We start from the raw sequence: 16,328 nt of genomic DNA on the forward strand, positions 1-16,328 counted from the left end.
TTAGACAGAGCTGTGTTCTTTCGCCCACACTGTTTAACTATGCCACTGACTGGATCACCCACAATGCACTTGTCAAATTTTCTGGTGAGTGACTGACCTTGACTTCGCTGACGATATAAGCATTTTCTGAGAAAAGTTTGCTGACATACAACTAGCTTTAAACAAAATGTACTACCGTATCTAAGATTAGTATCAAGATAAGCTACGAAAACAAAAATCCTCTCTGCAGGATTCATATCTTCTGAGAAAACCATGATTCTTCTCAACAAGGAAACTCTAGAGGAGATCAATCGCTTCAAATAATTAGGCTTAATGTGTGTCGCCAAGGATAAAGAGTTCAATGACATTATATACATCAGCAAATTTTGTTATTTTCTCTAATGTAAACTGAATAGTAAAGATTTGCAATTGCCAAGATTATCTCTCCTTAACTTTCTCTCATACCTTTTGGAAACTTAATGGATAAGTTTTAGAATTTGCAGACGGTTAAATTTGTCCTTGTAATCTCTAGAGTCCAACAAAGAATATTTGATATCATTACTTCATGAATCTTTACCAAATCATCATCCATGTCTTCAATGATTGTTTTCATCAAACGACCAACGAATTTTATGATTTTTCCATCCCTTTGGTATAATTCTTGACATCTTTGATGAAATGCAGTATCATATGTAGGATGTGATGAGTATAACTTTAGTTTGACAGAGTACTGAAAAGCTATGGCTTATAATATCTATCGGTGCTTCTTGCAGAAAGAGAGTTGAATCATACCTGGAATTGGTTCCTTTGAAGTGGCTTCAGCTTCTAGCACCTCATGCAGCAACAATTCCAGGACATGTGGGAAGTAAGGTAGTTCTGTACAACAACGAGCCAGATCCAATGCATGAACCCCCAAACTGAAACAGAAATTAAATTTAAGGGGGATTATCAAAACAGTTAATAACAATAGTTCCAGTAATTAGAAACAAGATTTTTCAAATTCAACTTATTTTTTATTCTAAAATTTTTACTAATAATGGTCAGCATACATAGACAGTACAACTACTTTATAGTTACATGATATGAATATTCATGTTAAAGAGATTTATGTCATGTGAATATAAAATTTCTCAGCTAATTTTTCAACAAAGCCACCAAACCTGAAATTTCCAAATGAAACATCTATAAGAATTAATAAAATAAAAACATTAAAAGATAGCAGAAATACTGTTTCACTTTTACAAAGTTTCTGATTAAAAAAAAATAAAATTTAGTCTATATTGGCGTTTGATGCAATTTTATCTTATTTTTTGTGGTTTGTTTACTGTCTATTTATTTTTTTTCAGATGAAACTTGTTTCATTTATTACAAAAATAAAAAACATATGCATATGTATATATATGCAATGCACACAATAAATTTTTATATCTTGTGTACATATTTTGCCTGTAAAATCCCATTAATTAAAAATATAAAATTGACATTTATTTTTTAGTGAAAAACCAAAATTTTTTTAACAAAGAATTAGTTAAAACTGAGCTACAGAAATTATTAGTTTTAAGAACTAAGAATACGTACTATTAAAAAGCAAGGTTTTTGATCAATTTAAATCACCAAATTATTTTTACACATATCAACAATTTGAGAACTTCAGAGCATGAGAGAAGTAATGTGTTAAAAAATAAAAATAAATGGTATAAAATAAAGAAAAAAATGAAAATAATTTTTGTCCCTCATATTTCTCAAAAATGTTAAAATTAGCCTTTGTGTAAGTAGAATCTTAAGTTTATTTTTAAGAAATAAACAAAAAACAATTTACCATTAGCAAGAGAAAGATTCCAAGTGCATATGTGGAAGGAGGGGGCATTTTTTAATGAAACAAAAGTCTTCTACTTCCCCTTATTTGCATTGAGAATTGAAATATGCCATGAAACAAAACAAATCAAGCCAAGGCATTAATAGAAAGAGTGAAAAAAAAACACAAGCAAAGAGAAAGAAAGATAAAGTGAGGGAGAGGAAAGAAACAGAAATATAATTAACAAAATAACAGGAAAAAATAAGGACACAATTCAATTTTTTTTTCCTGAACTAAAATTTTTTTTTAAATGGTGAATTTTGCAAAAAAAAAAAAAAAAAAAAAAAAAGTAACGGTCTCATATCCCTGAAAACGTCATTTGTCTTTTTTGATCTGTGAGACAGAATAGAATAGTCTTCTACATAAAAAAATGAACAAATAAAATAAAAAAATATATTTAAGAACACATTTCATTCAAAATCAGTATCCATAAGTACGCATCAGTGAATATTATATACAATCTAGAAACAGAATCGCTGATAAAATATTTATTTTTGATAAATAGAATATGATCAATTATTCATTTGTTTCTTATTTAATTGTCATGTGATTTTATACTCTCTATCCTGGCAATGTAAAGTAATCCTTCACGCTATCCTTCATTAACAATATTTTTAATAAATAAAAAGATAAAAATGCCCCATTTTTCACAGATCAGTTAAACTAAAAAATGTGATTCCATTCGTTGTTTATTTAAAAAGTGTATTTAAAAAGTGAAAAAAAAAAAAAAAACTTACTTTCTTCTTAACAATTGTCGGAGAATATGATGAAGATATATTTGGCTCTACAAAAGAAAATAAATCCTCATTCATTTAAAAAATCAAACTTACAAAGGTTTAAAAATAAATTAACAAAAAAGCATGAATAAAATACTTGATTCTTTCAATCAATTATAATGGACAGTTTTCAAGATCTTAGTATCAATGGTTAGAAAAATAATTATAAAATTCTTGCCATGTAAGATAACATGCTATCCAACAGTCCATATTTGATAGAGATTAAATGTATAAAATAGTAAAATATTCTGCTACTTAACATATATCAAGAGTTAAACATATTGATCAATACTAGTTGATGGGCTTACATTGAATTGGCCACTTCACAAGTGATAAAAAGAGGAAATTTTAAACTGTTTTCTTAATATGTAACAAATATTAACAAAGTAATAGGAACAATCTTGCAATATTGTGTTCTAATAAAATATGCAAACATATTCAACTGTACAATCTTAATTTTTAATTTACTTTTGCATTATTTTTTATATATAGTGTTAAGTTTTTTGGGGTTTTTTTTGATGAAGGAGTGGTACTAATGTACCTCCACTTATAAAGGCTAAAAGCTACTCAAGGATAAGAATCAATGAGATGGATGAAATGCAAGTTGAATTATAAAGAATACTATGATAGTATGGGAAAATATGACTGAAAAGAACAATATTCAATTACTTATGAAGATGGTTTATGACAAATATTTGAAGCTTATGTTGTAGTTTGTAGGGAAACAGTCCTATGAAAATGTATTCTACAGGTGGAAAGTTCTTGGGAAGAAACTCTTTATTGAAATTCCACCTGACACTAGGTATATGAGGAAAGAAAGAAAGATTTGTTGCAGTTGTGGCCACAACAGTTTCTTGCTGTAAATATCTTACAAAGGGAAACCAGAGGTTGAACTCAGTCGAGCACCTTCCATGAAAATAGTGATTAAGTAGATAAAGATCATCAAAGTATTTTCTCTGAGAAAATGACTGTAGAAAACAGAATAGATCATCCCCCAATCGATTGCATGAATTTTGTACTTTGTCAAAAAATAAAAACGTACTGTAAGGCACACGTCCTCAGATATGGCAGCAATACTTCATCTAAGACATATCTGGCTCTTATAAAGGTAGATTAATGCATCAAGAGTCAGGTACTTCTCGGGCATTAAAATAATCCAACCACTTTTCAAGTAACCTTAGCAACAGATTGGATATAAGTCTTCTATTTTAGATCTAGAGTGAAGTCAGCTCTAGGATCTTTCTTTAAAAATACTATTATGGCACGTGTTCCTCAGAATTGTCTGATCTATTCCCTGCTTCCTTTGTTCCAGCTTGTTTGACTTGTTAGTCTAATAGTCTTCATCAATTTGCTGTTTTGATACCTGTATGTAATACAGCTTCCTATCTCAATAGCCGCTTTAAAAAACTGCAACTTTCTGCTGACTGTTTTCTTCCTACCTACAGGTTTGATCTTTTCAAGACTAAAATCAATACGTATCCTGCGTTTTGATGATAATCATTATTCATTCTTTTTAATGCCTTACATCAAGTAGCTTCACACTTTGTCTGGACCAATTTCCATAATAAAAAATAAAAAACTAATTAATCTAATTCTAACTGGGGGAAAAACAAGGATCAGTGCATTAATAGTGAAAGGAGAAACTTGGTTTTAGTTGTTAGGATCATACTATATTTCAGTATTGTTGTAGACCCATGCTAGGGGTTAGAAATGAAAGAAACCACAAGTAGCGTAAAGTGCATAAAATATAATATGTATTTATCATAAAGAATACAGAAGCCACTAAAGTGGTATGAGAGGAATGTGTTCGTAGCATGCTGTTAAACATGGTATGAATGTCTCCATTTAGTCTCTGAAACCAGTGGTATTCATAGGACTGGTTGATTCCACTTAGTTCTCAAATAGGGGTGATTTGTACCCCACAACAAGTATGATTTTATTGTTATGAATTTACCAGAATTTAATATGCCAACACTTTACTAAAATCTGTTGAATGTACATAAACAGTTAAACAAGATTAGAACTTTTTGCATTTATTCTTATTAAGATAACCATGATATCATAAAAATATAAGAATTGCAATAGAACGATAATATTTTAAGTTTTTTTTTTTTTTTCTACTCACAGTTCTGTCAAGCATACAGAATGGCAAGTCGGAAGGTAAGTGGCGGTCCAAACTACCAAAGGAATAAGAGATTGCTTCACTTCCAGTGCCAAGAATCACAGCATCCTCAAATAACACAGCTGGAAAAAAAAATAAATACATAGCAATAAATGGTAATCAGTAAAAACCTGAAGAGAGTGCTCAATACTATTGTAGAGCAAATATATATATTTTTATTACCATTTTATCTGCTTAGTTACACATGTTTTGATTGCCGAATCATTAACAATCCGACAATTTCGTCAGACTTTACAGAAACATTGTTAATACAATTCGGGAATCGAAACCCGAATAACTAAGCAGATAAAACGATAATAAAAATATATATTTCAAGACATAGTTTCTACACTACAGAATGCAAGAATTATATATCAATATAATTTAGATTTCTCAAATTTACAAATGGACATTCCACCATTAGATTTACGAATAATATCATCGGATCTACGCTTACCATTCAAATTCCAACCAACCCCATTGTTTTTGTGTTTTGTTACAATTCTATTTTTCAACTTCATACATAGACTTCAAGTTGAATATCCTTTTTGGTCTATATATTTCTTTATTATTTTGAAGACATTACTTCTCTTAAGTTTTCAAACTATGTGCTAACCCGTAAAATTATAGCCAGGCTATATAAATGCTATTTTGCTGACTGTTTTTCCTCTGAGGATAAGCGCCATTCTTTGAAACTCCATGAAATAAGGAAATAATCATTTTTAATTTTTATTCCTTGTTTTGAATAAGAAATGTCGTAAATTCTAACTTGCAAAATTTTAACGTTCTTCACATACTGATGCTCTATCTCAAATATTGAGCATTTTCACCTAGTTAGGATTATTCTATGAATATTAGTGTATATATATATATATATATATCTCCACTTTAAGTTTTCAAAATTCTTTATTTTGTAAACAGATACTACACTTTGTTCTTAGCCAAAAGGCCAAGCAGGTTTCCTTTAATAAAAAGGAAGATAGACATAAATAGTTTTCTTCAAATAAACAGAAATATATTTCAATACAGGCCAGGATTAGAGTGTAGTATCTGTTCTGATGCTACACTGAACTTAATTATTGTCCTTAGTAAATGGAAAGGCAGCCTTTCTATATTGAGGCAATATCATTTTTGCATACTTCCAGAGTGCCTCTTTTTTGGGGAATTACTTTTTCTCCACATTAAAAACGACCTTGTGTCACATTTTGCTTTCATGGGGAAGTGAATAAATAACTATAGGTTTTTATGGGTGTAGAGGCTGACTATTAAACCCCCAAACAAATTATACAGGAACAATTCAAATGTTCATAAAAAATTTTTCTTGATGAAAAACATTAGTGGATATGACATGAATACACTTGCTGATGGATATGTGTTAATGTATGGATAAGGCAGAGCCAAAATCAAAAAAGTTTTAGAATGGAAGTTACAGAATCCCCAAAATGGCGGCTAGTGTTGATCTAAACTTACAGAGGTCAATTAATTACACACACATATGGGTAAAGTCAATATTCAATAATAGCTCTCACTTATACTATTTGGATAAAAAGAAAATTCCTGACAAGTCTGTATTGTGGCAAAGCAGGACAATGTGTCAAATTGCAAGATGCAAACAAATAAAATCATAGACCTCAATAAACTGCCAAGGATTTGCAATATCAATCACGAATGTGATACAGAGGCATAATAAACAGCTACAAATCATTCATCCCTTACTTCCTCTTTGTCATATAAGAGATGTAACACATCTACCTTTGTTTTATCATTTTCACAACAGGTGCTCAACTGAGCTTTTATCTATGGTGCCCCCACCCCTGTAGAATATTTGCAGACACTCGTCTAACTAAAACAACAGCCAACAATTTCCTTTGTTAACTATGTCTAAAGCTAAATATAAATTCTATGAGTAAAGTTTCTTTTCTAGAACTCTCTGTCTATGAAACACAATACTCTGGGGATGCTTCTCGGCTGACTATAACATGGAAGTTTTCAAGTCTAATATAGGTTGTTTATTTTTTTCATTTTCACCTCAAACAAGGCACAATGCCACTTTGATGTAGGGGGCTACTATCTGAGACATAATTTGTAAGGGTACTATGTAGGGAGTTGAGCAGCAAGATGTCTGTTTACAAGTTCTTGTTGAGCCATCCGCTTAAATGCACAAACACTATCCAAGTTTCACAATTACCAATCATCACATTGGTGTCTCACCAGCTACCTGACACTCATTAACCTTGAGTGGCTTTCAGGCCTTGATAAGCAGTGATCCCCACCCTCCAGTAAAAAAAAAAAAAAAAAAAAAAATGATCAATGGGTTTATATCTCTGTGCGATACCCACGAAAACAAGATCTGTAAGAATTTTGAGAGACACTGGTGCATCCCAGTCAGAATAAAATCAAGTGATATGAATTTATTGGAAGTGAAAGTAAATTCTATTTAAATAACTCAATGTACACTTATTGGTAATTGTTACATATACACCTGGCAGAAATGTATTAGTTTTAGCTGGAATCCTTGAATACTACGTCTCTTAACAAAAACTAATTTATCTTAAATGTTATCAAACTTATAGCAATTCAAAAAAATATATATATATATATATATATATATATATATATATCTTCTGTGTTAACTGGAAAAAAAAAATCTTTCATTCTCCTTTTTAACAGCAATAACACCAATAGACTTGAAAGTCTTTTTATAAACGATTTAGAGCTTGTTTACATCATTGATTTTTTTAAACCAACATATTTCAGGTGAAAACATTACATACATGTCATGGCAAAATTAGTACAGACTTCAAAAATCATGAAAAATGATCAAGTGAGCTAGAAGTATTTAAATCAAAAATGAACCACAACTATGTTCTCAGATACCATGTTTAAATATGGCAGACCTTTAATTTAAGTGAAGGGTTATCTTACTTGTCATACGGAATTGGTTGCACTGATCTTCCACATTAAAACATAAACTCGATAAATTCTTTTTTATTTATAATTATTTTTCTACTGGATCATTTTTCATAAATTAAAATTTATACTGATTTCGCCATGACATGCAAGTATATAATAATGTTTTAACCTGAAATGTGTTGGTTTAAGAGATCACTAATGTAAACTAGCACGAATGATTTTTTTTTTTTTTTGCATGTAAAGAATCTTTATACAAATAGTCAACCTATTTTTGGAATTTCAAAATGCCAGAAAGGCAATTTTTCACAAACATACATAACCTAAGAAAAAACAAATCAAAGTAAAGGCTTACAAAAAAAAAAAAGAAAAAAGTTATATACTTACCCAAAGGATAAATGTCTACTTTAAATGGTAACATTATTCTCTTGGACATGAAATTATGAGTTTTGCCTTCATCTCTTGGGAACAAAGGTAACCAAACCTGTTGTGGCAGAAAAGAGAAAAGGAAAAACCATCATAAAACTTTGTAAGAAAATATGTGCTCGGTTATCATATATATATAAGAGAATATATTTTTTTAAAATCTAGATAATCTCCCTTCATTTACATCTCAGTAAGTTATAATAGCCTCCCTTGTCATAAATGTAAAGATTCTGAATATAAGTCAAGATTGACAGCCTGCCGTCAAACTTGATATAGTTATACGGAATAAGTCAGAAAGAGTGGCAACCTTGATTGAAGTGATTGTCTCTAATGATGAAGGTCTGAACAGAGGTGAAAGGGAGAAACAGACCAAATATCAAGGTCTCATGCATGATATGAAAAGAAACTGGAATCTTGGGGGCTATCATATTATTATAGGTGTCACAGGGCTTATGAAGAAGAACCTGAAGTCCTACTTAACTAATATTCCTGGGGGACCAAGTGTAAACGAGAACCAGAAAATTGCACTTAAGGGAACAGTGAGGACACTAAAAAGAGCTCTCGCTTGGTTTCAATAAAATGCAGAGGAATGTTGGCAGCTGTTTTAGCTGCCCCATACCCAGCATTACAATCTTCAAAGAAAGAAAATTAAAAAAAAAAAATACAAATTATTTCATCAAATTCCAGTACTACACAATATGGACTCTGTATATAGGCTCATATTTCACGGAGATATTTGACATTGAATTATGTTTAAAGTTTTTATTTTTGGTTTCGAGAATGCTTTCTAAAAGATTGTTTTTTTTTTGTTTGTTTTTTCTGAATAAATATACTTTTCCCAAAATCCTGTTCTGAAAAAGGACACTGTTGCTCATAAATTTGTTATTTATAGAGATAAAAATAAATATTCTCTGGAAATAGCTGTAAACTTACTTAAATACTATCGTATTAACTCTTTATTTGGAATATGATTGGCAAATGATTTAAATTGTAAAAAATGTTATATATTGTTATGTGCCAGTATCCACTGAAAATGGCAGGAGACCAATAGACATAACGTAAAAAAAAAAAAAGAAAATTAAAAAAGGAATGGGATATCTCTTCTCAGGACAACAGTGGATTACACATGGCAGTGGAAAATTAAATTTTTGAAACTTATTAAAGATAAAACTTATACTAGCTGGGGGAAAAAAAAAAAATAGAGATGTCAAGAAAATAAAAAGGGGAACATAAAGCAAAACAAAGGAATCGATGAATAGGAATTCTGTCCTAATTGAGTCAAGCACGGAATATCATCTCTATTAAACACAAAATAAATGAAATGTTTGTCACATTAGAGAGTCACTGGTCAGCATAAAGAGAGTAGAGAGAGAGAGAAAAATGGCAAAAGGAGTAGCTTACAATTTGCTGACATCTGTTTTTTTAGCGACCGTGATTGGGTTAGCATTTTTAAGTATCCCTCCTGCATATTTTGTCTCTTTTACCATTTATTTTTTCTTTTTTTAATTCTTCTTCACCATAAACCTTCAGGTAGGTATGTGTTATACCATCAATAAGTTTTGTTCAGGTTTTCATTAAGTTATTTTGTCGCTGGTGGGAGCAGCGCATTTTACGTCTGACCTGGTTCTCGTGTACTTATTCTGTCGCTGATGGTATTGACACGTTGTACATACACAGGCAGCAAAAAGAAAGTCTGCACTTGTAGTTTTCTTAAAAAAATGCAAATTTAACTTTTATTCTTCTATAGTTTTATCTGTTCATATTTGACTTTTAATTGAAATATTCTAGTGTTCATGTCAATTTAAAAAAATAACTTCAAATTATGAAGGCAAAAAAAGTCTGTCTAATGGAAAATTGTTATTTAAATGTAATTTTAGGACATTAATGCCACACAAATACAACAGGAACACAATGAACTAGTTAATATTTAGTAGCATAGCCCTTATGCAATTTGACAGCCTGCAATCTGTTAGGAATTCCTTGAATTAGACTGCAGCAAGACTCCAGGGAAAGGGCATTCCACTTTTCTTTAATTTTTGCCCATAGTTCTTCCAAATTTGAAATTTTATCATAGCTGTTGTTTGATGTAATGCCATACGTTTTCGATAGGATTGAGGTCTGGAGATTGTGCAGGCTAATGCAAACACAGGAGGAATATCATGCTCTTCCAGGAACCTCTTCACATTGTCAGCTGTGTGAATGTAAGCATTATCCTTCATGAAGATGGGATTATCATCCAAATTCTGACCAAAGTAGGGTAGAAAATGTTCAGTCAACATATTAATGTACTTGGTCGAATTAATTCAACCTTGCAAGCAAACTATAGGCCCTGGACCATCGGTACTAATAATGCCCACACCAAAACTGAACCTCCACCACCTTGCAGCATTAAAACTCAGCACCTAGGATTAAATTCTTCATCTTCCCACCGACGGACATACTGCCTACCATCTCTGCCTAGCCTATTGAACTTGCTTTTGTTGCTAAAAAGCACTTTTGACCAATTTGAAGAGTCATTATCTTCACTGCATCTGACGAAGTCCAGACGGCGCTTTTTGTTCTTTACAGAAATCATTAGCTTGCGTCTTGCAACATATCCTCGCAAATTAAATTCCTTTAATCTGTTTTTGACAATAGAAAGAGAGCATTTGTTAACATGATTGCACTGTTGTTGGATTTGGGGAGCTGTTTCAAATCTGTTTCTTAGGCTGCGGATCTTGATAGCATTGCCTTCCCTCCTAGAAGTAAGTCTAGTAGGACTAGATTTAAGGGCATCACAAACACTGCCGGTCTTTTGTGCCGTTTTCTCATCACATTTCAATTTGCCACTGATTTCTCGATTGGATAAACCAGAAAGGTGGAGATTAATGAGCTTCTGACGATCACTAAGAGAAAGTCGTGGCATATGGACTAAATGTTACGTTGTATAACCTGGAACAACAGCAATTACGATTAGAGATGCTTTGCTGCCTTTTAGTGGATATTTTAAACTGATTTAGGGGCAATAATTTAAGCTGGTTTTAAGTGAATTTGTTGCTGCGGGCTTTCTTTTTGCCTTCTCAATTTGAAGTTATTTTTTTAAATGGACGTGAACACTAGAATATTTCAATTAAAAGTCAAATATGAACGAGTAAAATTATAGAGGAATAAAAGACGAATCAAATGAGGTATAGTTTGTTTAAACAGTTACATTAAATTTAGCTTAAATTTACAGTTTTTGAAAAAAATTACAAGTGCGGATTTTCTTTTTGCCAGCACTGTATGACTTCGCTGCCAGTCTGCTCAAAAAACAAAAAGAACAAAAACAGAAATCCTCTTCCGGTTTTACGGCACATGTCTAAAGGGGGGGGGGCTTCATCACAGGTGTATGCATTATTTGTCTTGGTAAGGGGGAAGGGACAGTGTTCATTTTACTTGGGTTTAACAAGCCCAGTTCTCCCACGCTAGTTCATCCTCTCTCTCTTCCTCCTCCCTATATACCGTAACTTTTTCTCTCTATATCTCGTTACTCCCTCTTCCTTTTTAGACCTCGTTACTCTCCCTGATGCAAACTTCTTTGCTGACAGATAAAAAACAAAATAAAACAAAACAATGATAAATACAGAAAATATGTGCTCGACTTTTAAATGTTCAGTTAAAACTTTACCCCATCCTATGATTACATAACAATATATATATGAGAGAGATAAAAGAGTATAGTGGTTTGCTTAACGCATTTATTTTATAAGTATATATAGATATTTAAATAAAGCTCCTTGCAATGCAGAAAAAAACTGAACGGTCAAAGAAGAAATTAACAAAAATAGTTGTTGATAGTATATATATTTTTCTTCAAAACTTTGCACTTAGTGTTAATAGAATGAAAAATGATTTTTTTATATATATTTCAGGCAAAATCTCAAACAACAAACATTCTTTTTGCTTTCAAAGAAATATTCCAAGATGGCCATTATATTTTTACGTTTAGTTCACCGTAAAGATTTCATTCAGCAGGAAACTGATATTGAAATATTTTATTTATTAATTTGTTTTATCTTATTTATTTGGGTTTTTTATCATTCTCTCATAAAGTCATAAGTTTTTTTTCTATTAATATATTTAAGACTAATTTAGTTTGATTTGTAGCATTTTTCAAATTCATAGAGTATTAGTTTTATTTTATAAATTTATGCATAAAGGCACAGTACTCTTGTAATTTTAATATATTTATTTTATATTTTCATCTTTTTAATTAATTTAGTTGTCATTTATTGTATACTTAAATTTTTCTTTAACATTTTAAAATTAGTAATTGACAAATTTTTGTAGTAATGAAATAACGGGGCGTAACTATATTGTTGGAAACATAGGTGGTCTCCCCTTAATTAAACGAATACCTAAACAAATTTAGTGTTTAAATAGTTTATTAGTGGTTAGTTTCCTATAGAATTTGGTTTGCACAATTCCCTTTTTAGTGATGTTGAGTAGATGATGTGATGAGTATCATTCATTCATTTTGTATGAATCACATTATTGTTGGCATTTGTTTCTCCTGATATCTTTCTAGTTAGAATTCTTTTTAGAAAGATATTCAGTATTTATGGGAGGAAGCACATGAAGGTTGCCACCATCCTTAAATGAAAGCATTTCTGTCTAATGAACTGGATTCAAACTTGGCACATCTAAGTTGACAATTGATGTTGTTAACCACTTAGTCACTGTAACCTTCCTGATCTTGAAGTTTCAGTCAAGAACTTATACGGGACCAGAAGCATTGTGTATTCAATAATGAGATCTATATTAAGGGTTATTGTTGAATGCATAATAAATTTTGATGGTTTCTTCATAAGAGGACCTAAGAATAGCATCTACATATCTTGTGAAAAATATGTGGGATTGGCAGCTGTTTTATACTAGTCACTTGAATCTATCCATACATGAGACTAAGACTCAAAAGGCTGGAGCACATGTATAGATCAGAGTTTTATGTGTGTTGTTGAAATACGAAATATTTGTTGTCTATAATAATGTGCAAAAGCTGATGTATGTCTATAAATGTTATCCAAAAACAGAGATTATTAGAGGATATGTGATCAATGATACAGTAGAAAACTGGGTATGTGGGTATGAAGATGTAGAAAGAAACAACAAAGCTGAAAGTGTATTTATTAAAATGCAGATATGACAAACAATAATAGCTGGCACAATGATGAAAAGTGAAAATGATTTAAAACAAACAATCCTAGATAAATGTTTTCAATTTATTTTGTTAAATTCATGTGAATAAAATCCTTTACAAATAATAAGGATTACATCACTTTGTACATACCTTCATTCCTTGGGCCCCACAACCAAGCCAAAGAGCTTCCATTAACTGTGTCTTGCCTAAATTTGCTTTTGATGTTGTCCAGAGATTTTCCACTGAGCTTGCCACAACAGATGGAGAACAAAATGGGCCATCCTGAAAAATAGAACAAATAATACAAATGTTTGTTCAGCTTTATTAAATAGTGTCTACTTGCAGTCAATAATGAAGGCAACATTTACTTAACATATTTTGTTTTGTAATATGAATATTGATTCTTCATAAAAAATTCTTAAACTTAATTAACCTTCATTTCCCTTCTAACATTTTCCATAAAATTATTAAAACTACCTTTAAATTAAGCTGCAGTTGTAATGACAATTTAGAAAAATAAACAACATAAAATATTAAATGATACTAAATCCAATTCTAGCAATAAAGCCAAGGAGATAAATAACTGTAACTGTATTAATAAAAAAAACTGTCCACTATAGCAGAAATGTTTATCAACCTCTATAATTTACTAAATAATTATTACAAGAGAAAATCCAACCTAAAACCCAAAATTCTACATAGGCATCGCTAATTATGCCTTTCAAGAAAGATTAAATAACTATAAATGCTCCTTTAATAATAGTAATTATAAAAATAAAATCTCACTTTCCCAATACCACTGAGACATAACCACAAACAATATATTACCAATAGTTAAATGGAATATCATTAGAATTACTAGCAAGTGTAGATCACTAAACATACCATGTTCTTTCTGACCAAATGAAAAGCTTGAGATAATCACATTTAGTGACAGAGAAACATTTTTAATAAAAAAAAAAAAATTTTTTTAATGAAACTGAATAATTGTATGCATAACAAGTCACACCTTATTAGCAACCTACATAAAACCCCTTAAATCTATAGAACTCCTATATAAAAAGTTAATAACTATAAATTAGAGCAGCTAACCTATCGATTTGGTTGAAAAATGGGCTATTTCATCAATTTCGATGACAATAAAAATATGGGAGTATGAAACATTTATTGATCATCATTCAATCCCTGGCAATGTCAGGTCCCTATTTACAATGCCTCCCCACGGGACAGAGTTAGACACCAGGGTCGTTTTTTTTAACGTGGAGAAAAGGAACAAAAATAAAAATTGTCTCAATTGTGAAGGATTTCTCTTCCACTGACAGAACAAGAAATTGAAGTGCAGCATCTGAAGAACAGATACTACACTTTGATCTTGTCTCGAAGGCAATCTCTTTATTTTACAGGATTCCAGAACAAGAATTAATTAATCTTGGCAAAATATCCAGCTGTTACTAGGGGCAACATCACTTGGAGAAGGTGCACCATAACTTGTATAAACCAATGTAGGTTAGTCTTACCAAGGATCTTATTTGGACTTCAATTATTATTTTGAATATTTGTAAGGGGGGGGGGGATATCCTCATGGCAGGTTGTCCTAACAAACCCCTGTACAAAGACCTAAGACATTTTAAGATAGCACCTAGTAGGTATTGAAATCCTCTTCATTAATATATGAAAGCATGTGTGTGCACTTGATGTAAATATATAAAACGAAGTAATATCAAGTAAAAAGAATGATAGATGCAAATTGCAATCTGAAAAGAAAAACAAGAATAAAGAATGTGATACTATACCAAATTATATTTGTGGTTGTCTTCCTTTATGTGCGTACTTGATTTTTCAGGTTGAAACATCAACAATTTGCCAGAAACATTAACTAATATACTTTCTACATCTTTTGTTGGCTTTTGTATCCGAGCAACTGGAATATAAGAAATGAAAAATACTGATTAGCAGAAGGAAAAAAAAAATGTAAAAAAATTAACCTTTGAAACCCACAAAAAGGATTGGCTAATCTTAATAAAAATTTAAATAAACATTGTTAAACGCATATGTACTAAATTGCCAACTTATATAATTATGTTGTTTATCTGGTTCAAATTTTTAAATTAAAATTTGCCCAAATTCAAAACAGACCAACAAACATAACTCCATTATCTCTTCTTGGACAACTGTCTATCCAAATTATATTTCTTTGTCTGTTCCACTTTTTTTCAGAAATCTGGCTGAAATTCTGTATGGACATTTGTAATGATAAGGTGCAGCAACAAACTAAGTATTATGGTATCAATTCCATGTACTGTTAAGGATTATTATGGATTAGTATTTAATGTAAAAATTAATACAAATTTAACCATATTCTATAATCAATTTGGTTGGAAGCACTTATTCTAACCCAATGGACTATAACTTTTGCACGTCTTTAATGTGCCAAAAAGTTAAAATTGTACAAGCTTCTTTTTACTTTTGTGTTTTCAAGGTATCAAAAATTATGTCAACTGTATATAAACACCAAAAAAAAAAAATCACAAGTTCACACAAGCAAAGAAACTTCAAGCTCAAACATCATAAGCTGGAGCGTTCTAGTTCTTTTTAACCAAGAAAAACTTTTGCCAATACCAGTTGCACAATGTTCAGAACAGCAGATGGCTAAAATACAGTCTGCAAATGATGAACACCAAATTCTGTCAAAATGTGATGGTCTTTGGGTAGAACTCTAGTGAGGATCATGTCATGCCATCCCAAACCTAAAAAAAAAAAAAAAAAAAAGGGGGGGGGGCTCCGACTCAATTCAAGTGACTATATTGAGTTGCCAAACACTAGGTTGAGAGGATCGCTTCAGGATACCATGTGTCTGGCAGCAGAACTCGGTTCAGTGTCATACCTCTGGGAAAACTCATAAGTTGCTATCAGAGAACTTCCACAATTTCACTAATCTGAATATTTGTTCCAACCTATCAATTCGCCTTATTGCAACCCTATGAATTATTATGTGTGGCACATAGTTAGAAAAAGATTAATTGTACCACCTGGAAGACAAGCTGGTGTTCAAGTGTATCTCAA

The 16,328-nt window shown here is 31.2% G+C and overlaps 1 protein-coding gene across 5 annotated transcripts in view; it reads right to left on the reverse strand.

Annotated features, from left to right (window-relative positions):
* The window catches only part of LOC145296022 (guanine nucleotide exchange factor subunit RIC1-like), a 317,949-nt gene that overhangs the window by 118,318 nt on the left and 183,303 nt on the right, over positions 1 to 16,328 (reverse strand). For all 5 annotated transcript variants that reach the window (XM_080142059.1, XM_080142062.1, XM_080142061.1 and 2 more), the window contains exons 17-22: positions 15,059 to 15,186; positions 13,416 to 13,547; positions 8,069 to 8,165; positions 4,736 to 4,854; positions 2,572 to 2,618; positions 772 to 896 (exon numbers count right to left, since the gene is read on the reverse strand). In XM_080142059.1, the coding sequence (XP_079998185.1) occupies positions 772 to 896; positions 2,572 to 2,618; positions 4,736 to 4,854; positions 8,069 to 8,165; positions 13,416 to 13,547; positions 15,059 to 15,186 (648 nt within the window). The remainder of the gene's footprint in view (positions 1 to 771; positions 897 to 2,571; positions 2,619 to 4,735; positions 4,855 to 8,068; positions 8,166 to 13,415; positions 13,548 to 15,058; positions 15,187 to 16,328) is intronic.

Source organism: Euprymna scolopes, chromosome 16 (assembly GCF_053919585.1).
Source record: "Euprymna scolopes isolate OS-2025 chromosome 16, ASM5391958v1, whole genome shotgun sequence".
Taxonomy (NCBI): Eukaryota; Metazoa; Mollusca; class Cephalopoda; order Sepiida; family Sepiolidae; genus Euprymna; species Euprymna scolopes.